General features: G+C 41.2%; 1 protein-coding gene across 1 annotated transcript; it reads left to right on the forward strand.

The window, feature by feature from the left end:
* Nucleotides 1-718: 718 nt before the first annotated feature.
* On the forward strand, nt 719-22,026 carry ncstn (nicastrin). Its single transcript, XM_084057828.1, has 17 exons — nt 719-808; nt 6,674-6,775; nt 7,426-7,546; nt 7,888-8,009; nt 8,604-8,749; nt 11,179-11,329; nt 12,022-12,134; nt 13,021-13,173; nt 14,483-14,587; nt 14,947-15,024; nt 15,746-15,915; nt 16,424-16,526; nt 17,072-17,170; nt 17,733-17,820; nt 19,156-19,313; nt 19,408-19,623; nt 20,808-22,026. Exons 1-17 carry the CDS (start codon nt 748-750, stop codon nt 20,928-20,930), a joined length of 2,109 nt encoding a protein of 702 aa, XP_083913954.1. The 5' UTR covers nt 719-747; the 3' UTR covers nt 20,931-22,026.
* The last annotated feature ends 476 nt before the right edge of the window (nt 22,027-22,502 follow it).

Below are 22,502 nucleotides of genomic sequence, written 5' to 3' on the forward strand. Positions count from 1 at the left end.
CTGTATGAAAGCCAGAAAGAAGAAAATGTGTAATGGCTTACTTGCTTTATCAAATAGAAAAGGAAAATAAATGACAACTCAAACAAATCTAGTTAAATCGTGCTGTTCAAGCTGCCGTTTTGATGAAATCTAAAAAAAGAACTTATTGTTTGAAGTACCGGAACCACTAGCCATGGATCACACGACGGTCGTCTGTCACGACCGTCATGGATGAACTTCAACCTGGTGTTTGCACTTTCTCCATTTACGGACTGTACATCTACATAAAGGTTCAGACTTCAAATATAAAGTGCTTACCCCATGGCCACGGATGTTATAATTATGTACGGGCCGTCATAGATACCCGTATCATCCATATTGTTCAATAAAAGCATTTTAATCCAATCGTTGGCCATTTTCTCCTAGAGTTATACTGTATCAGAGTGCAATACACCTCCCAACCAATAGGGATTGTGTAAAGGTAATACGGAGAAAATGGCCACCAATCGGATTAAAATGTTTTTTATTGAACAATACGGAAGATACAATTACTTAGACCCACCCGATGTAAATTTTAACATCCGTGGCCATGGGTTAAGCACTTTATAGTTGAAATCTGAACCTTTATGTAGATGTACGGGCCAAAAAGGGATCAAGTACAAACACCAGATTGAAGTTCATCATGTTTCAGTGCCTACGGAACCACATAACCCGGAGGATGTCTCGTGTGACACTTCCTGTGAGTTGTATTGTTTCTCAACCAGGAAGATGGATCAGCTATTATCGCCCAAATGGAGCCTATTTTTCATCATATATTGGCTTTTCGACGGTAAGTCGTTATGTTTGAATTAGCGAAGCTACACGTTTGTTCATTTCTATGACTATGTGCCAGTTTTTGTGGCGTTTTTTGCTTTTTTTGAATCATTATTATTCATCATGATTGGGAGGGAGGCTGACTGGATGCTATGCTAGCTGACTGACTGTGACTCTGCTAGCAACTAGTAACAGATCTGTTCTTTTGAAGTTACATGTTGCATATTAATACTATGGAGACATATTCAAACAGTCATAGTGAACCATGATCTCATCATGTGCTTTAACCCTTAAAAGACCTGAGGCCCATTCTACAAATGCCTTCTAAATCACTGTAGTTCTCACACTTTTTCGTGATTCAAAAGGATTCAACATTTTTCAAAAATGTTCAAAAATAGCAGATGTACAAGCTCGCTTTTGTGACGTGCTGTGAGCTTGTATATCTTCTGTTTTTGAGTAGCCAACCCTAAAATCTAAAATGATAGATGCTTTGCGGTATGTATGTGACTTGGATGCAATGGTGGAAGAAGTACTCCATTTTTTTTACTTAAGTAAAAGTACCAATACCACAATATAGTTACTATTAAAATTTCTGCATTCACATTTTACTTGAGTGAAAGTACAAAAGTATTTTCGTCCAATCGTACCGAAAGTAAAAGTACTAATTATGCAGAAAGTCCCATTTCAGGTTTCAAAATGTATAAAAACTCTTGAAAATAGCTTAAGTATAAAATAAGGCATAGTTGTATGTTTTGTCTTAATAATCAAAATCTGCAAAGTAACTAGTAACTAAAGCTGTCAAATAATTGTAGTGGAGTAAAAATATAATATTTATAAGTATAAAGTATCAAAAATGTAAATACTCAAGTAAAGTAAAAAATACCTTAAAATTACACTTAAGTACAGTACTTGAGTACATGTACTTAGTTACTTTTTTCCACCATGACTTCTGCTTGGATGACTTCTTCCCCTCCAGCACCAGTGAATGTCAGCGTGACCACTCGTGATTACCCCACACACACACAGTGGCTTATGGAACTGAACCGTGGCATTCATAACATCAAAACATGAATATTATAGAAGTTATTACTAAGGACCAGTTGGTGGATGTGTATATCTATAACAAAAAGGTGTGAAAGTAGTGGTTATTTACTGTGCGGTTTGGTTTTACTTGTGTTAATTGCACAGCTTCACACAGATCTTTAATGTTTTGGCACTCAAGGCTCAGTTGTTTTATTGTTGTATAATCTCTTTGTCCTTTCTGTATAGTCTTTAAAAAAATATATATATTTAAAGATGATTTAAGGCAGGTATGGTAAGGGTTAGCCTTGGATCAAGACTATTATAGATGTATTTTATAGAGTCTGACTTTTACTTTCGTTTCGATATGCAAATGTCAAAATCGATAAAATACATATGTGATAGTCTTGTTCCAAGGCTAGGTAAGGGTAGACATGAAACTAGCCTGTTAAATTGTCTTTTGTAATGTATTTTCTTTGTTGGGCTCCGTTCCTACTTTGACACAACTATTTTGTCACTAGCAAGTAAACATTAGGACTCGTGCTGTATTTCACACATAAAAGCCATATTATTTACTGATGGAGCCAGGGCCTTTGGTTACTTACTGTTAACTCCATCCATAATAACTCCATAAAGGTCAGCTATGAATATTAGTAAATGGTGTATTTATATATCGCGCCATTATCCAAGACGCTTTACAATGATTGTGCATTACATTCACCCATTCACACACACATTCACACACCGATGGGCGGAGGAAACCATGCAAGTCACCAACCTGCTCATCGGGAGCAATTAGGGGTTCAGCGTCTTGCTCAAAGACACTTTCGACACTAACTCCGGGGGGAGCCCGGGAATCCAACCGGGAATTGAACCGGGAACTAAAATCCAAGAGGAGGAACAACAAGGCCAATTTGTGTTGGCGTGCAATTTATTTGGGTTAGTCATGAGTGTCAGGTAGCTGATGCGGACTCATCAAATACAACAATTACAATTTAGATAACAAATTTAGTATATATACACACTCTTATCCAGAGCAGCATGAACCCTAGTCAACAATCAACAGGGTTATTAGTCACACACAGTAAGTAGAGTGCAAATTGATGCAAAGAAACTAGGACACCTAGTAAACATAAAACCTGCTAGCATTATATAAACAACATGCTGTCTAATAACTTGAGGTCAAGCAAAACAACTACAAATACTAACAACACAGGTAAAAGGTAGCCAGCTTAGCATCTGCATTACGGTCTAGCATCTATCAAAAAGTGCTCAAAAAGGGGTACAAGGGCCCGGACTGCTGGCGCAGTGGTCCGGGCACCTAGGCTACAATGTAGCCTGACAGCGTGTCGTGGGTTTGAGTCCCGATCCTACGGCCTTTGCTGCGTGTCACTCCCCATCTCTCTCCCCAATTTCTGTCAGCCAACTGTCCTATCTATAATAAAGGCATAAAAATCCCATTTAATATTTTTAAAAGGGAAAGGGATACAAGGAGAGAGCAGTCCTAGGGCGGTGATGTGGTGTCTAAAGAGGTGACCATGGCAGAAAATAGAGAGTGAGTTTACAATGTATCCTGGAATGGTTGCAAGAGGGAGTTTATTCCACACCCTGGGAGCCAGGAGGGAGACAAGTCAAGGTCTTGGAAGAGCGTGGGCCAGGGTATTTTTAGGGAAGGTTTGAACAGACTTCCTGTGTTAGCTATAAGTGAGTAGGAGGAAGAAGGGGTCACACTCCTTCCAGGAGAACTTGGATGTCTGGGGTGGTAAGTAAGTAAGGCCTAAAAAAAAAAAACTTTGGTTTCCGGTTGGCTGTCATTTTAGGGCTGAGTAGGTAGGGAATTTATTTTTTTTTTATTTTTTTTATTTTTTTTTGTGGGAATGATGGGTAGCAAGGAATTTTATTTTATTTTATTTCCTCGTGGGAAGGATGGGTAGGTAGTTTTTTTTATTTTTTTTATTTTTTATTTTTTCCCTATGGCAATGATCGATAATGCTTCTTTTTTAATATATTCTATATTTTCCTGAGTTACCAATTTCTAAATCATTAAATGGTTCATGTACACTGCACTTACAAAATAGTGTCTGAAAACAACAAACAATAAACAATTGAAAACTTTGAATAGAATGTCCACACACTGGTTGAATACTTTTGAGTTTTAATTCAACTCTAAGTAAAGTACCAAAGTAAAGTGCTGTATCACTCACATACCAAAAATATTAATACAAAACAAACATCTTCAAGTAATAAAGTGTTTTGAAGCAGATATTTTAGCTACTGGCTATCCCTGGATCAAACTGGCTAACCAATGGCCTGAGGAGCTGGAAAACCAAGAATACTGACTGGTGAATGAATTAAACCAGGAAACAAAACATTTTACCCCAGGGTATGAGATGAGCTCAATTCAGAACTAAGAGCTTTAACATTGAAGCCCATTCTATTACTGATATACAGTATACATCTTTACTGCTTAAAACGCTATCATTGCACATCCGTTGCATTTATGCATGCAGTATATTCGGCTTCAGGGAGGTTCAAAACCATCTAGCCAGAAACACTGCCAAAGCATTCTGACTCAGACAACTGAAACAAACAGCTGAGTAAAAGATACAAAATAAAGTGCCATATATCACATTTAGAGGTAGAGTTAGAGATGCACCGATTGGAAAATCCTTGGCGATACCGATTTCCGTTTTTTTAAAAGTCTGACCTGCCGATACCGGTTTTACCGATACCGATTTTCTATTTTCTAACTAGATTTTTTTCAGGCCAAGTACAAGTACTTAATTTTGTGTATTTGCCAATACAGAGTACCAATACGATTAAACCAGGAAAAGAGCACTTATGCCATATCATAATAGTACAATATCCAAAATCACAATCACGACGATATCCAGTCTAATATCATGATATGGCTATAATATTGATGCCCTAACTATGCAACGAAAGGCCTAAAGTCATTACAAAAACAAGAAGAATTTTAAAAAGAATACTACTACTGTAGCCTATATCATTTATTTATATTTATATTTATTTATTTGTACCATAATACCATTGCTGTTATGGCTGTTGCTGTTAGCCGTTAGAGCTGCATGATTTTGGCAAAACTTATTATGGGTCCATATTGAGATCAGTTATTGAAATTATTATTTATTAAAATGGTAATCTTTTTTAACTAACAAAATCTTATCTTAATGCAAAATGATTTTCTTATTTGAACTAAAAGCAAAAACAAATAAATAAGGTTTTCGCATTCAGACACATAGAAGGACATGTCTGCATTTAATTGTTTTCAAGGTGAGAAATTTACCTTATGTCACTTTCACTTTAGTCCAGGGGTCTTCAACAGGGGGTCCGGGACCCCTAGGGGGTCCTCAGAGTTACTACAGGGGGGCCACCAAATCTTTGAGTGATATATTTTTTACATTAACCACTAGCATCCCATTTCTGAGGTGGACTAAAGCCAAAAATAGCAGATCTACAAGCTCACAAGCTTGTAGATCTGCTATTTTTGGCAAAGAGGTATATAGGTGTAGAGGGGAAAAAAGAGCAGACCAAGTAAAAATGTCATACAATATAGAAGGGGGTCCCTGTTTCATCTCTCAGCTCACCTTATGTCACTGTTTTGGCTTGTTTTAACCTCTGACTAAAAATGTTACACTACTCTTTGTTAAACTTTCGGACGAGTCTTAACGAGCTTTAATAGGCTACAGCTGGATAGATGCGAAGACGTCTGTATCGGCACATGAATTAAACCGACAGTAAGTAATTTAAGTAATTAAACGTCTTTTAGAGTTGTTGTCGGAAGCTGTGTACAGCATTAAGGACTTTTCAGATGGCGCCTAGTAATTTATTTGGAATAAGAGGCAACCCTGAGCCCAATAATCCGGAATGAGCAGCTACTGTCTGTGTGAGAAGTGCGCGCACACGTATCGCATCGCGCGCGCGCGCACACACACACACACACACACACACGCACACACACTCTCTCTCTCTGACCACCCGTCCATGCCAAAGTTGTTTTTTCAACAGCATATGCAACGACAGTCAGGGGGTGATTTTTCTTTGCAACTGAGATGTGGGTCCATGTATCCGCTCGGTCATGTCTCCCTGCTGCAGATGAAAACTGACATCGGCACTGTTTCACCTCCTTAATTATGTCTGCAAACGTTTTAGTAGTCAATCGAATTATTTTAGGAGGTGGTTTGCACGGGCAGACGACAGACATTGTACACAGTTCCATGGCTGGAGGAGGACGTGCATGTGCCGCCGTCTCCTCGCGATGACGCAATGACGCATGAATAGTAAAACAAAACATTTGCGCACATGATATTTTAGACGAAAGAAAACTTTGATTAAGCTTCGCGAATGTGGTCGCACCAAATATATTTTTTGTAAGACGTTTTTGATCGACTCGGTCGGATTTTGACTTAATTTTATTTATTTTTTTATTTTCACTCCAAATGCCAATAAAATCATCTGGGTCGCACGTATTTAATAGGGTCGGTCGCCAACCGGAAACCAACATATTTTTTTGTTAGGCCTAAGTAAGCCTTGCCGAGCCATGAGGCCCATAGGTTTCTGCAGCTTGATGTACAAGTACACCCCCTGGACACAACGCTATGTCGCAGGGCCTTACCCCTCAATCTAACCCTTGATGCTGAGTGCCAAGCAGGGAGGCGCATTGGGTCCCATTTTTAGAGTCTTTGGTATGACCTGACCCGGCCGGGATCGAACCCCGACCTCCCAATGTCTGGGCTGACACTAACCGTCCGCTAGGCCACTGAGCTGGTCTGGGGTGGGGTGACTGGGGTCCCCCTTTATTTGGTCTGAATCAAACCCTGATGATGTTTCTTCCTTGCAGGTGTCACCTGTAACTCCGTGGAACAGAAGATCTACATAGAACTCAACCACACAGTTCCATGTGTCAGACTGCTCAATGCAACACATCAGATAGGCTGCCAGTGTGAGTGATATAGCAGAGACACACACACACACACACACACACACACACACACACACACACACACACACACACACACACACACACACACACACACACACACACACACATACACACATACACACACACACACACACACACACACACACACACTTAAAAGGGTGTCGCCAAAGACAGTTGCTCAGCTCTGCATGTAATCTTCTCCCATGTTTCTGATATATCTCGAGTCACGACTCATTTCATTTGTATACGCAATCAAGGATGCGTGGGCCAAAATAAAAAACACTGTTAAAACACACATTTGAGAGGAATGCTCCAGTTTATACCAGAATGTAGACTTGTCACAGACATTACAAATGTAGCCTACGGTTTGTGTCCACGAGGCATTTATTTGATTTTATTTTATTTTACAAATACAACTGTCTTTTAAATTGACAGAGAGTCTTTGACTTTAGGCAGCTAGCTATTGTTATTTTTGTAATTTCTAGTGTCTTTGGGCATGTAACATTAAAAGTATGAAACTGGTTGGAATGATTTACTGTACTAGACGTTGCCGTACTGAACTCAGCTGCAACATGTTATCATTTTGAATTGCTTCATCCACTCATGTTTCTGCCTGAACTGATGTGGAACCATTGTATTTTGTTTTTCAGCCTCTATATCAGGTGATGTAGGCGTGATCCATGTGTTAGATACAGACAACTTGGACTGGGTCCTGAGTACTGGGCCCAATCCTCCTTACATGGTTATAATGGAGGCCCAGTTATTTACCAGGTATACACACACACACACACACACACACACACACACACACACACACACACACACACACACACACACACACACACAATTGTGTCATACTACGGTTAAAATACTACATGATGCCGTTCTTCTACTACACTGACTGTAGGCTTACTTAGGACCTCCTGTCATTTGTTTTTGCATATTTTTTAAACGTTTGCAATTTTTTTTGGATGCAATATGACATAGATATGTCATAGACGGCTGACATCACAGGCTGACTGGCTCATTGGAGCCAGTCCGTTCCCAGGTGGATCCCGAGATCCAAATGATTTCTTATTCTAAAATGGATCCATTGGTTCATGCTCCTCCAGGGACAATATGTTGAAGCTGAAGACCGTCCCCAGAAGGGTGGCTGGGGTTGCCGTGATAGCACCCAGCGCAAACCCCACCGAGGGCTTCTCTCCTCACACCACCTGTCCCAATGAGAACACGGGTGAGTCGCATCACATCACACCAAACCCTGTCGACCAATAATACACTGTTGCGATGAACAAAAATGCCTTTCCCAGTCACCAATATGTTTCTAACAGCCTTGTCTTTAGTTTTCTTCAGCAAGGTTAACCGCAACAACAACCAATATAACTGTTGTTCCTTTATTTTGGCAATGTCAATGTAGGCACAAAAAAAAGCTTAAATAGCTGATCTGCGGGTCAGATTTTTTGACAAATTTAAATGCGGGTTAAAGGGATTTTTCACCCCCAAAATGACTTTCTTTCTATCGATTACACACCCCATGGAGACTTGAATTCATGGGGATTATTTATTTTTTGTCGCATTCCTAAGTCAATAATTTGATGACCGGTAGAGTCAGAGTCGGTAGAGACTCAAAGTGTCAACTTTGAGTTCCTTTTTAAGTGGTTCATTTAGTTCATTGCTTCAGCAAAGTTGAAATGTCCAAAACCAATGTAAAAAGAAATATGTTGACATTATTAACAGTAATGGAAACTGACTCGATGGAAGCGTCACCATTGACAGTAATGTGCACTTTTAATTGCTGATCAATGGGTCCTCTCATGTGTCAATGTAGGTGTCTATTCAGAGAGCTACGACCCTAGCCTGGCCCACTGTAACACCACGGTATGGAACCCCAGTGGAAACGGGCTCTCCTACGAGGAGTTTGGCTTCCCCGTCTTCTCCCTGAAAAACGACAATGAGACCGAATTCATCAAACAGGTAAGCCTGTATATCTGTCTGACACATACTGTATATACACCAATATACTGTCGCTGTCGAGTGGAAAACCTTGTATATCGTTGCTGTCTGGCAACTATATGCCTCCAAATTATCCAAATTTCAAATGTTTATTTTTTAATGAATGCCCTACTTCATCAATCATACAAGAGCGTCGCACAAAAGTAGTGTAAATAGCTGATCTACAAGCTCACAATGCTTCGCATCGGCTATTTTCCCTATTTTTAAATGTTTTTAAAATGCTAAAAAAGGAATAATGTTGGACATACAAGGTTTACACCTGACAGTGACAATATTCAAAACAACTGAATTTCATTAACCCATTAAGACCTGAAGCCGATTCTATAAAATGTCTGTTTTTAGACTACTTTTGAAAAAACTTATGTTACTATGTCAGTGGTGCTCAAACTTTTTCATGTCAAGGACCCCAAAATGTATATGTATTTGGCCAAGGACCCCCATCTCAAAATATTTTGTTCCAGGGACCCCCAGTAGCAAAGATTTGAGTTACAAATGTTCGCTTGAAAAAATATATATTCAAAGATTTGCACACATGTTCTCGATTATTCAAAAATAGCAGATCTACAAGCTCATAGCGCGGCACTCGGTGCCGCGCTATGAGCTTGTATATCTGCTATTTTTGAATAGCCAAAGTGTAAAATAATGCTTTTTGGCTCAAATCTAAAAATGACACAGATGCATTCCAGGTCTTCCAGGGTTAAATGGAAAGACACTCTTGATGAAGGTCCGTTAGCGTGTGAATAAAATAGATGTTGCTGAGCAAGAGCAGTGTCAGTGTGCAGGATTTTTCTTCATGAATATTTCTTCATGACTGGTCATGAAATCATGGAAAGAAAAACCTGTTCCAATGGATCTAACTGAGTTATCATGAGATTTAATCACAAGCTCTTATACTTTTCATTGGTTAAATATCTTCTAGAACCCACAAAGAGATGTTAAGTGTGACCAATAGCATCACTCTATTAAAAAGGGACGATATGGTATCGGAATAGACACCTTTTTGAAAAATATAAAATCTTTATTTTGTTATACTGGACATAAGTACTGCTTGGTTACTGTTGATGAGCTACATTACACTGCCATCATATTAACCACAAGCATCCTTACACTAGCCGTCTCTATTCTTGGGTGAACGTTCGGCGGAAATAGCCGACGTACAAGCTCACAACAACGTGTCGAAGCGTGAGCTTCTGGATCGGCTGTTTTCCTAAAAAGAGATTTTTGTTGTTGAAGGAAATTCTAGAGGATCTAGTACATAGCCGTGGGGTACCCCGGTCAACTAAGTATCAAGGGCTTAATTAAAGTTGACGCAGGGCCTGTGTTAATGTTTCAAATCATATGTCATGTCATATCACGGCTCTGCAAGCCAAATCCTAGGGTAGGTGTGTGTGTGTGTACAGACCACAGGCAGGCAGCTTTATCTGCATACTGATTACAGCTGTCACCACCAAGCCGCTGAGCTCACATGACCTACTTTAACTTCCTTTCACCTCAACACTTGGTTTCAGTTGTTGGCTTAAAGGCAAGGCAAGGCAAGTTTATTTGTGTTGCACATTTCTTACACAAAGGCAATTCAAGGTGCTTGGCGTGAGATGTCAAAAAATTGAAATAAAATCACACCAACAGTAGGACACCATCAATAAAATCACACCAACAGTAGGACACCATCAAAGGATCTGAAGACATGAACAGCATTTAAAAGCATAGAAATAAATAGACTTTATAGACTATATAGACTAAAAAAACAAACATAATGGTGTATTGTTTTTAAATTTCGAATCGATTTTGAAATCGGGTTGCATCCCGCACTTCTCTATAATCTCAAACAAGCACACACCACAAAGATGTTAATTTCTTTTCGCATCACACACTGCAAGATATTATTACGAGCATCGTGCCCGCCAGAACAATGAAGGCAGAAGCGGCTCTCCGCTCCACTCTTGTATACTTGTCTCTCTTGGCTGACAGTATAAGATTGGATTTGTGAACCCCTCACACTCTACAGGATCATCTGGGCAGATAATCGGTTCCTCTAATCGAGATCCTGCCCCCGATTATCCTGCTATACAACATACATTTTGGTCTAGATTACGGCTTTAGTGGTATAAACCTCCAACTTGTCTTGCTGTGACTTGGGCTCCAAGTGTTTAACCACTTTAAACCTGATGTCCCTATTTTGGCCATGTCATTATAGGCAAAAATATTTGTTACTGCAGATCCCCAAGCTCGTGATATGACACAATTTTGACACTATTTGTTATGACACTATTTGTTGTATGATGAAGTACATAGGGCTTAAGTGGTTTTAAGGAAGTGGATTGTTTTAGGCTGGGGTTAATGGCCTTCCTCTTCCTCACATAAACAACTGTAATGTTTGTCTCCATCCACAGTGCTACCTGCAGCATAACCAGAACATGAACAACGGCACCCCTGAGTACCCGCTGTGTGCCATGCAGCTCTTCTCCCACATGCACGCTGTGACCGACACAGCCACCTGCATGAGACGCAATGACATCAACTTCAGCTTCAGCATTAACCCAGGTATGCACACTCTTCATTCTCAAGCTTGCACATATTGCACAAATTGCACCCACTGGTGAATCAATATCAATATGGTTCCACTGCTAGAGCATGGAGTGGTCTGGTGTGACCAGCCGTCTCGGTTAAGGGACTCTCTTGCTCTGAATTTATCCTCAGACAGCACTTATTTCCTGACTGTGTACGGCCTCCAACAAGCTCCACCAGTCAAATGTTTAGGTTTAGGTTAGAGATAGTCACAGGGTTAGGGTCTGCCAATCCTACCAGCCTTAGTGGAGGTGCACTTTGAGTTGCTTCAAAAAAGTAATTGTCGCTGTCTTCTCGCTGGTTTCTTGGCAGCATATATAAGTATTGTGTTATGTCCGGCTGGGTTCTTCCAGTCTTTGGTTTATAGTTGTGTTGATTTTGGTTTATCGTGCTGTTGCGACGTTGCGACCAAAGAAAGTTATCGTTGGAAAATGATTTGAAAGCACAGAGAAGTCCTGCCTGCCAAAAAGAGCCGCTACTGTGTCAAACTTGTATATTGTCGCTTTAAATCGACCGCTCATACAGCTATACAGCTTGTATTTTCCTGGTGTGTTCAAAAGCACTCAGAGTCAACAATAGTCATAGATATGTGTATGATTCTCGTTTTTATTGTGATCATGTGAATTATGCCCGTCTGACAATAAACCCATGTTTCTCTCTCTAATTAGAGATGGTGTGTGATCCTTTGGGCGACTATAATGTGTGGTCTTCTACCAAGGCCATAAATAACAGCGCTACGGGCCACAAGGAGGGCGAGAGCGTGATCATAGCAGCAGCCAGGGTGAGTAACTCAAACTGCCTATATGTGTCTTATCAACAGTGATTTTTTATTTTAATCGAATATTTCCATATTTAGTAGCTGTACATACAGCCTTTTTTCTGATATTTTTGGGGGTTTTCTGCCTTTATTGATAGTACACAGTTGAGAGAGAGACAGGGAGTGACACGCAGCAAAGGTCGTCGGGCTCGGGCATCGAACCTGCGACTCACTGTCAGGCTACATCAGAGCCTATATGTGGTATGCGCCTTAACCGCTAGGCCAGCGCCAGCGGAGCCCCGGGATGGGGCCTTCTGCAGTTTTAGAAAATACAAGTAGCTAAAGAAAATTCTGAATGCCAGTCGTGACCAAGCATTTATCTTGAGTGGTCAAAGTTGAAGTTTGAGCTGTTATGAATTAATTAAAGGACATGTTAACATGAATGTTTTACCCATGCAAGGTATTACTTTGTAGATACGAAACCGGAGCGAAACCCTTCTTGTGCTGTACGAGTAGGCCCAGAGACCAGACAGAGTCTACATTCCTGCATATGTTACGGGCACCTTTTGATTGATGGAACCATAAAACCATAAAATAGGCCACGACAAGTTAAGCTGAAGTACTTACCCAGATATGATCATCACTCATCAGCTTTTCCATCTCCGCTCCGTTCCTTGCCCCCCCCCCCCCCTCTATCGCCTTTACCCCCCTACTACTTAATTCCCTACACCCTGACATTCCCCTCCCTTACCTTCTGGCCTGACGTCACCTCTGTCCTTTCTGGCCTGACGTCTCCCTCTGTCCTTTTCTCTTCTCCCATCTTCCCTTTCCTCTTTGCTCCTCTCCTCCTCCCTTCTTACTCTCCTCTCCTCTCCTCCCAACCTCTTTCTTCTCCTCTCCTCCCCTATAGCTGGACAGCAGGTCATTCTTCTCAGAGGTTGCCCCCGGTGCAGAGTCCGGAGTCTCGGGCTTCATCACTCTGCTGGCCGCTGCCCACGCCTTGCGGGACGCCGTAGAGGAGGCCGACCTGCCACACACCATCCTCTATGCTTTCTTTCAGGGGGTCAGTACGTCCACCGGGTTACTCTCTCTACAGGGACGTGCACAGATAGACTCTAGGTGGTGCTAGAGCACCTGCCCTTTGCCCTCTTGACCAGAAGTGCCCTTTTGAAAAAAGTTTTCCAGTTTACAGCAGGGGTCTTCAACAGGGGGTCCAGGACCCCTAGGGGGTCCTCAGAGTTACTACAGGGGTCCGCCAAATCTTTATGTGATATGATTTTTCTTTTTACCATAACCACTCGAAACCTAGCATCCCTTTTCTGAGGAGAACTTTAGCCAAAAATAGCCGATCTACAAGCCCACAACGCCTCGCGCTGTGGGCTTGTAGATCGGCTATTTTTGGCAAAGAGGTATAGGTGTAGAGGGAAAAAAGAGCAGACCAAGTAAACAAAAAGCACCTGAGCACCTGCCCCTCAAAATGTCTGTGCACGCCACTGCCTCTCTAGGCCTTTAGCCAACTCTCTGATCCAGCTGTACAATAAGCTCTTGCTCCTAGATTGCCAACATTGAAAGCAAACAATAACAGTAAGCTTGACATGGGGAAGGGCCATAGTGCTACAAATCATTTACTGTGATCCAAGAGGATTAGAAAAGGGGTATATGGGCGTGAAGAAGACCGCTAACTAGAGAGCTAAGAAGAGTTAGAAGAGAAAGTTAAAAGCGCTTAGAAGATGTAAAACAAGAGATAAGAGTTAGAAAAATAATTAAAGCAAGAAAGCTATGAGTTAAAAGAGGAGAGAGTTAAAAATCCAAGAAGGAAGAGTAGAGCTAGAAGAACAGACCTCCAAAAAAGAGAAGAGGTGGGTTCTTGACTGAGCTCTCAAGGTCTGTGAGTTGACATGTACGTGCCTTTTCGTGTTGACAGTTTTGACAGTCAAGAGCAAAGGTCAGATCTACAGCTGTAAATCTAACCCACTCTACCTGCAGATATACTGTAGTACCTATCTTCCCTACGCTGACTCACAGACGTGTTACCAGACAGCTCTTATTAAACAGGCTGTTGACCTGATTCATGTTCACCATTTCATGTAGTTGCGTCTTCCCATGGTGTGCCTGCCAAAGCCCTGCATTCAGGACAGCATTTCCTGTACTTAGTTTCATGTTACATATCCATTTTGAGGTGTTGTTATCCAGAGCACCACACAGTGAATGAGCAGCAGGATACATGATAGGTTATGGGGCTCGAGCCTATGATATTACGACTTAACACCTCTCTTGACGCCCCCATCATACATTCACAATATTCCCATTGCATTATTACATTTTTATTATAGACGTGGCCTTAATCAGCAATTTCCTCTTCCTCGCCCCAGGAAGCCTTTGACTACATCGGTAGCTCACGGATGGTCTATGAGATGGATAACAAGATGTTTCCCATCGACCTGGACAACGTTCACTCGGTTCTTGAGGTCGGACAGGTATGTAACTGTATATGTCGCGATGAAACGCATTGTAGCGGACGGCGGCCATGTTGGTCACAGAATATATGCACAATATGTGCACGTTTTCCTCATGCATTATCCTGCATTCCGAATTCATAAGTCACTGCAGGATTAGAAATCTAATGCAGTAAAATCCCAGCCTTACCGCTCAACGTCTTTTTATTGTAAAACGAGTACCAACAATAAGGCTGATTGGGTTTCAACATCACCTTACACACACATCTTTTGTTCTTTATTTAACTCACTGCTCTTTTATGTAAGTGTCCATTGTGCGGATGTAACCCCATCTCTCTATGAACCATATTTCACATTGGTTTCTCAATTCTTGCTTGAAGGTGGGTCTTCGTAACGGCCCCAACCTGTGGCTCCACTCCGACCCCGTGTCCAGGAGGAACGGCACCGTCGATGCGCAGGTTTGTAGCCGTGTGTGTTACTGTGTATGAACGTTTTCCTTCCTATGTTGTGCAGTGGTTCTCAAACGTTTTAATTTCAAGTGGGAGTGCACAAATGGAACCAAATGGGTTCCATTACGGGTCCATTTGGTTCCATCTGTGCACTCTCAGAGTTACAGATTGCAAGGGTCCATGAAGTGAACTCTGAGGGTCCCTGAACCCAACTTTGAGAACCACTGGTTGTAGAGCATCACTGCAAGAGCGTTTCCACTGAAATGCAAACGAGTGTCTCGTGTAATTATTTTAGCGTTGCCAACTGTACTAGAACCATATCTGAAACTTAAAACCGGGTCAGATATTAAACCAAAACTGGATTTACAAGCAACTTAACAACTTTCAACCTGGCATCCCTATTTTGGGCATGTCATCATAGGTGAAACATTAAAAGAAAAAATATTCAATTTGTTTTCTAAAGTGGCAGATCTACCAGCTCACAGTGCGATAGATCGGCTATTGTCGCTGCGTGACAATGTCGTCCGAAGATTAAATCAGGCTGAAGTGATTAATATGTTTGAATAAAGGACAGCAGTACTACCAGGATGTACTCAATCACAGAGGCTTTTACAATGAAAATAGTATATTGAGTACATTTTTACAGCAGGCATTGAGTGATATTGATAATACTATAATATTGAGCCAAAGCTTTGTGTGAGTGATTCTTTTCCACATCCTTCCATAACAGGTAAAGAGCCTGGTGGATAACCTCTATAAAGCTGCACTGAACACCTCAGTCACAGTGGGTGAGCCCACCGTCTCTCAGGCTCTCCCACCCTCGTCCTTCCAGCGTTTTCTGCGAGCTCGGCCCATCCCTGGCGTTGTCATCGCCGCGCACCAGTCCTCGTTCCAGAACAGGTGACCATGGGGCTTTTTCTTTAGCTCTTATTTGTATTATTTTCAAATCATCCAATTCATTGTCTGATATTAACCCATTAAGACCGGGAAAAGCATCTGTCATTTTAGATTTGAACCATGTAAACCATTATTTTATACCTTGGCTATTAAAAAATAGCAGATCTATAAGCTCATAGCACGGCACCGCTATGCCGCGCTATGAGCTTGTAGATCTGCTATTTTTGAAATATATTAAAAAAAAAAAAGATCTTTCAATATATATATATTTTTTGCGAACATTTGTCCACGGCCAAATACCGGTACATATCAATTTGGGGGTCCTTGACATGAAAAAGACATGAGAACCACTGATGTTATAGCAACATAAGTGTTTCAGAAAACTGTTAGGATTTAGGAGACATTTGTTGAATCGGCCTCAGGTCTTAATGGGTTAAAGACTTTTCCAGATTACGATATTTTGTTATATTACAAAAACACATTTTTAATAGTTTTTCCCCTGTGTCCCCAGGTACTATGAGAGCATGTATGATAATGCAGCCAACCTGAATTTGACGTATCCACCGAACATGAGCCCAGAGCAACAGCTTGTGTCAGTCACGGACACAGCCAAGGTACCACTTCTTTTACCCACATTAACCCATGTGTCCCTAGTATTTGGGGAATTTATTTAATTTTTTCAAAAGATAACTAACTTTTTCTCAAAATAACAAAAACATATTCAAAAATAGCTTAAGTAGCCAATCTGCAAGCTCACAACGTGTCGCAAACTTGTAGATGGGCTATTTTTTGCAAGATGTACTGTACGACGAAGGATATACAGTAGGGCATACGTTTTTTAAAATATGCAGTTCAATTTTGTCCATATATTCTACTGTACTCAATTAAATTTCTACTGAAATTAGGCCCTGAATACATACTTATAATTGCCTAACCTCTCTTAACCAGCTTCACACAACACTACAGTGGAAATAATGTTCAACCTTTTGTGTGAAAATAGCAATAATAACATTTCTGCTTGATTAAAAAACTAAACAAAAAAACAAAGGTTAAGATATGAAGCATCTTAATTGCTTCTAAAAAATATTTTCTGTTTGGTGCAGAACAGATATTTTGCCTTACAAAGATATCTAATCTCTTTTCTACGCTTACTTACCAGGCACTGGCGGAGGTGGCGACCACGGTTGCCCGTTCTCTCTACCTGCAGGCCGGTGGATTAGAAGCCCAATTTCCCAGCATCAACGCAGACCCTCAAATAGTAAGATTCAGTGCTTGATCAAACTGAGGCCATGTGGCAAGACATTGATTCCATCAAGAGTTAAATATCGATATAAGGGTCCATTTGGTTACCAACTCTCCACCATTCAGCTGGGGAACACCTGGATCCTCCTCTGGAACCACTGGTTGAGAACCACTGATCTAAGCTATTGACTCTCAGCCAATCTACAAAAGAATCATGGTGTTGAATTAACTATCTCAAACCAGGTTCAATTCAACCCCAATTTGATCTTCATAAATTGTACTGAAATTAATGGAATCCAATCCATGTAAATAAATATTTCATGCTTCGGGAAAATTGTCTTTTTTACAATGCACTTAAGATGTCCTTACGTACTGTATAGCTTCTGTTCAATATAACCTTAAATCTTAAGTATGAAAACAATTTGTGCAACAGGCCACAGAGATAACTGCACAGCACCAAAATGCAGCTTTAGTCATTCGAACAAACGGTAATCAATTCTGTGATTTCACAGCATTTTGTTTCCATGATTGGTCTTGAGGTATGACCATCTCCTTTCTCTGTCTTTTGTCTCTCCCAGGTCACCCAGTTGCTGTATGGATTCCTAGTTCGATCAAACAACTCCTTTTTCCAGGCGTTGTTACACCCAGAACTTCAGAGACTCCTCAGTGAGTTGACCTGCTTGTTAAAGGGGCAGGAAACCCCTAGGATGACGTTGTCGTTTGTTTTCCAGTTCAGGTTAAATACTACTGCAGATTAACCGATTCAATCCGGGAACGCATCTGTGTCATTTTAGATTTGAACTATAACCATTGTTTTATACTTTGGCTATATTTGAAAAATCTTGAACATTTTTGCAAATCTTTGAATTTATATATATTTTTAAAGCCAACTTTTGTAACTCAAATCTTTGCTTCTTGCGGTCCCTGGAACAAAATATTTTGAGATGGGGGTCTGTGGCCAAATACGTTTTGGGGGTCCTTGACATGTGTTAAAGAGGCATGAAACCCTAGGATGACGTTGTCGTTTGTTTTCCAGTTCAGTTTAAATATTACTGCAGATTAAAAATATGTCAAGCTAGTAAGCAAAGCAACACAGAGCTGGAACAAATCAAAAAATAATGTTGTTGATTCAGGTGTGCGCGGAGCCATGGGTGTGCTAATTTGCATAGACGGTAGGCAACAATATTGTCAATGCACATCATTGGCACACTTAAATCAAATTATTAATTTGATTAGCTGAAGCTGTGTTGCTTACATCATGGAGTATTATAAGGGGGGTCATCCCTATGTTCCCCGGGTTCTATGTTCCCCCACTAAGGTTAGGTTTAGGTAAGCGGGGAACATAGAACCCGGGGAACATAGACACGCTCCCTTAAAAGGTCACCTGCAGCCTTCAAAAAATGTTATCCGCTGTTTTAACCTGAACTAGAAAACAAACCTTCAAAAATCAGCCTAGGGTTTCATCGCCATTTCATTCTTCATTTTCCAAGGTGTGCGGGTGTCATGTACCGGGAAGGCTACTGCATGCGTCCCCTCGGTTAACCCATTAAGACCTGAGGCCGATTCTACAAATGTCTTCTAAATCCTAACAGTTTTTTGAAAGAACTTATGTTGCTATAATATCAGTGGTTCTCTTTTCGTGTCAAGGATCCCCCAAAATGATATGTATTTGTTCCAGGGACCCCCAGAAGCAAAGATTTGAGTTACAAATGTTCGCTTTAATATATATATATATATATTCAAAGATTTTCACAAATTTCTTTTTTTTTCAAAAATAGCAGATCTTCAAGCTCATAGCACTGCTATGAGCTTGTATATCTGCTATTTTTGAATAGACAAAGAAAGCGGTTTTGTGTTTTTCTTATGATGACTGTTCACTGTTGTAATTCTATGGCAATGAAGGTCTATCCTGTCCTATGTCCCATGGATGTAGGAGAAATGCTGAAACATGTTTTGGTGCTTTTGTCTCTTTCTGACAAGCTATGTCTCTTTATTTATCAGAGAATGAGCCACCAGAGTACTACGTGGGTGTGTGGAACAGCCCGTCGCACACCTCCACCCCCACTGTTCTGGTCCAGCATTTACTGGCCAACCTGACCGGCACCGTGATTAATATCACCCGGGAGAACTGCCAGGGTCAGAAGGAGAATGACACGGCTGTAAGTCATGTCAACATCATGTCGTCTCTGACGTTACCGTAACGGTTTCATTTGTTTTGTATTTGTTTTTAATTCTCTTGTCCCTCCCTGCCAGATGTATTCCTACCTGTGGGTACAGGGCGTGGCTCCATCCAACATCACCGAGCCGGAGGGCTACTGCGTGCGCTCCTCGGTGCGCCTCTCCAAAGCCGTGTCGCCGGCCTTCGACATCCTGAGCGAGTACAGCTCCAAAGACTACTCCACGTGGACGGAGTCGCGGTGGAAGTTCATCCGAGCGCGCGTATTCCTCGTCGCCAGCAACGATCTGGAGGCAAGTATTACTTTTAACAAGGTCTATCCCAGCGATGTCAAACTCGTGATCTGCGGGCATTTTGCGGCCCGCGGAGGGGTCCAATGCGGCCTACGACATGATTTAAAAAAAAAGCTAATTCATACTCTTAACGAAAAAACAAAACAAAAGCAGCTTCTTCAAACAATAGAGGCACTGAAGCAGTTATCCCCCCCACCCCCTCTCGCCGCTGACTGTACCTGACTCTGAAGGTCTATAGTGGCCAGACTTCTGCGAGAACAATAGCCAAGCCATTGAAGCCATGGCCAATTAGCATACAGTTGACCATGGCCTCTCTTACATCGTCAAACTCAGCATGAATAGAGCCTCAGGCAGCGAGGTAGGCAAGTTTGCTAATATCAGCTAGACTCTATCCCATGTGGCTCTTCCAGAACTTAAATTCTTAAGCTCCTTACACACCGGGGGCGAATTTTTCATGCGAATAATACGTTTTTTTTAAAAAACCTTATAAAGTCAATGCAAGCTTCCATGGAGCGAAAAGGCGAAGCGAAAAAACGTCTTTTAATTATTCGGAACAAGTCAGAATTTTGCGTATATTCGCATCATCGCTGGTGTGTAATGACCTTTATACTCTGGCATGTTGCTGCAGGACGTGGTCGTGGGTCGAATCCCACTGAGCCTCGCTGTCTGATTTCCTGTCTGTCTGGGGGAAACGAGGTTCCCCAACTTTTACACCAGAATAGCTCGTCTCGTGTAGCCAGCCGATTGTGGAGCTCCACCTACCGATTTGTCTAGTGACATCTAAATTCTGTGTATGTGATAAAACCGGGTGTAAACAATTCAGAGATTTAAAAAAATAACTGCATTGGAGAACCAATGCAAAGACTCTAGGGCAGTCCTTCAAATCGGTACAGTGATATGATTGACTTCCAAAGCAGTAGGCATGGGATTTGTGGCCATTTTCTCCACTCGTCGAGCCACTACATTGAATTTAGATGTCACCAGCCGTATCGGCAGGCAGGGATCAACAATTCGATTGTCTGGCTACGCGAGACTACGGAATAGCAGAAGAATGACTCTTCCTCTGTCTCTCCTCCATCCATCTCTCCCCTCTCTTCCTCAATCTCTTGTCTTCCCCCTTCTTTCTATGGCTATCTTTCCCCTCCATATCTCCCTCTTTTCCCCTCTTCTCCTCATCCCTCCAGATGCTGACCCTGGGCGTGGGCGTTGGTATCCTGTTAACATCACTATTCCTGACATACGTCATCAACGCCAAGTCCGAGATGCTCTTTAGCTCGGGCAGGGAACCCACCAACGCCACCTACTGAGTGAAAAATACAACAACACCTTAGTGGGTGGGCTTCAAACCCACAACCACTACAACTTCTACTACGACATCATCTACAACTCCAAAACAAACATGGACACGACTGGTTTTTAAAACTCAAGATTCAGCAATAGGTACACAGGCAGTTTAGATACAATTGAGCAGGGTTGTTTATTTTATGTTTTAAATGGACAACAGACTCACTCGGGTGAGGCAGGAGATGGAGTTGGACTCTCAGCAGGATCAAAGTGCACTGGGCTCGGGATCAGGGTCTGTCAGTGCTCCAACTCAAGTGTAAAAAGATGTTCATATTCTTTTTTTCTTTTTTTTCCTTCTATTTGCAAAGAATGTTTTGTTTACTGTAACATGGGATTAGGCACTAAGCAGCATTGGAATTTAGAATTTGTTTGTGAGTGAGTGTGTGTGAGATTGAGAGAGAGTGAGTGAATGAGTGAACCACTGAAATAAATGAGTGATTTTAGTTGTACAAAGTGTGTGTGTGTGTGTGTGTGTGTGGGGGGGGGGGGGGGGGGGTATGTGATTTTTGTGAGTGTGTACAAATGTCTGAAAGATTACGATGGTATGTGCAATACTATAGTTGTCTTCTCCGTCTGTAGTTAACTTATCAGGCAGACCTAATGGAAAGGAACCATTTTTCCTTTCCAGAGAAATGGACTTAAGCCTGATTTATACTTACTTGTGTGCCAGTGTCGCGTACCCAAAATAACAGATCCACAAGCTCACAACGTGATCAGCTATTTTTGGTGCACGATGCACCGAGCAGCCAAGTATAAATCTGGCATTAAGGGTGTTTGGTTTGATTTCATGAATGACCACTATACACTCAGATTAGAATGAAAATACAGTTGTGCTGTATGATTTTGTGTTAGTTTAAAGACAAATTTCACAGTGTTCTGTTATAATATGGTAGAGTTCATTTTTTTGAGATTTTGATTACATACATCATACCTGACGTTTTTATGTGTTGATGGATGTATGTTTTTGTTTCATTCATGGCGGGTTATGTCTGACCAACCGGGGAATAGTTTTGATGATTCATTGCCTTGATAACAAAATAAACATGGCTTCTTCTCCAGTTCTTTTGTAGGCGCACAATTAAATTAAAAAATATACTGTGTACTGAAAACTCAAGTGCTTGTCCCAATATTCATGGTGTTACTTTATTTTGATACGTTCTTTGTCCGCGGTCCACCTTTTGGTTCTACTCCCAAGTTGACCCACTTGTTGATAAACGCAAATCATTCTGAAAGCAGCATTTTTATAGTGATAAATTAGAAATACGTTTGTATAAATGTAGAATCTGATTGTTGAAAGCTACATTCTTTATGATACTGTATTATTGAATGTACTGTAAATTATTTTAAGGAAATGCTTTCCATTGTATGGGCTGTGCCAGTGGTTCTCAAACTTTTTCATGCCAAGGACCCCCAAATTGATATATATTTGGCCACGGACCCCCATCTGAAAATGTTTTGGGCCAGGGATCCCCAGACAAGATTTGTATTAAATAATTGTAGAATTGAACATTTTTGAAACATTTGAGCCTGTATAT

This window comes from Gymnoscopelus microlampas (assembly GCF_963454915.1).
Source record: "Gymnoscopelus microlampas genome assembly, chromosome: 5".
Taxonomy (NCBI): domain Eukaryota; kingdom Metazoa; phylum Chordata; class Actinopteri; order Myctophiformes; family Myctophidae; genus Gymnoscopelus; species Gymnoscopelus microlampas.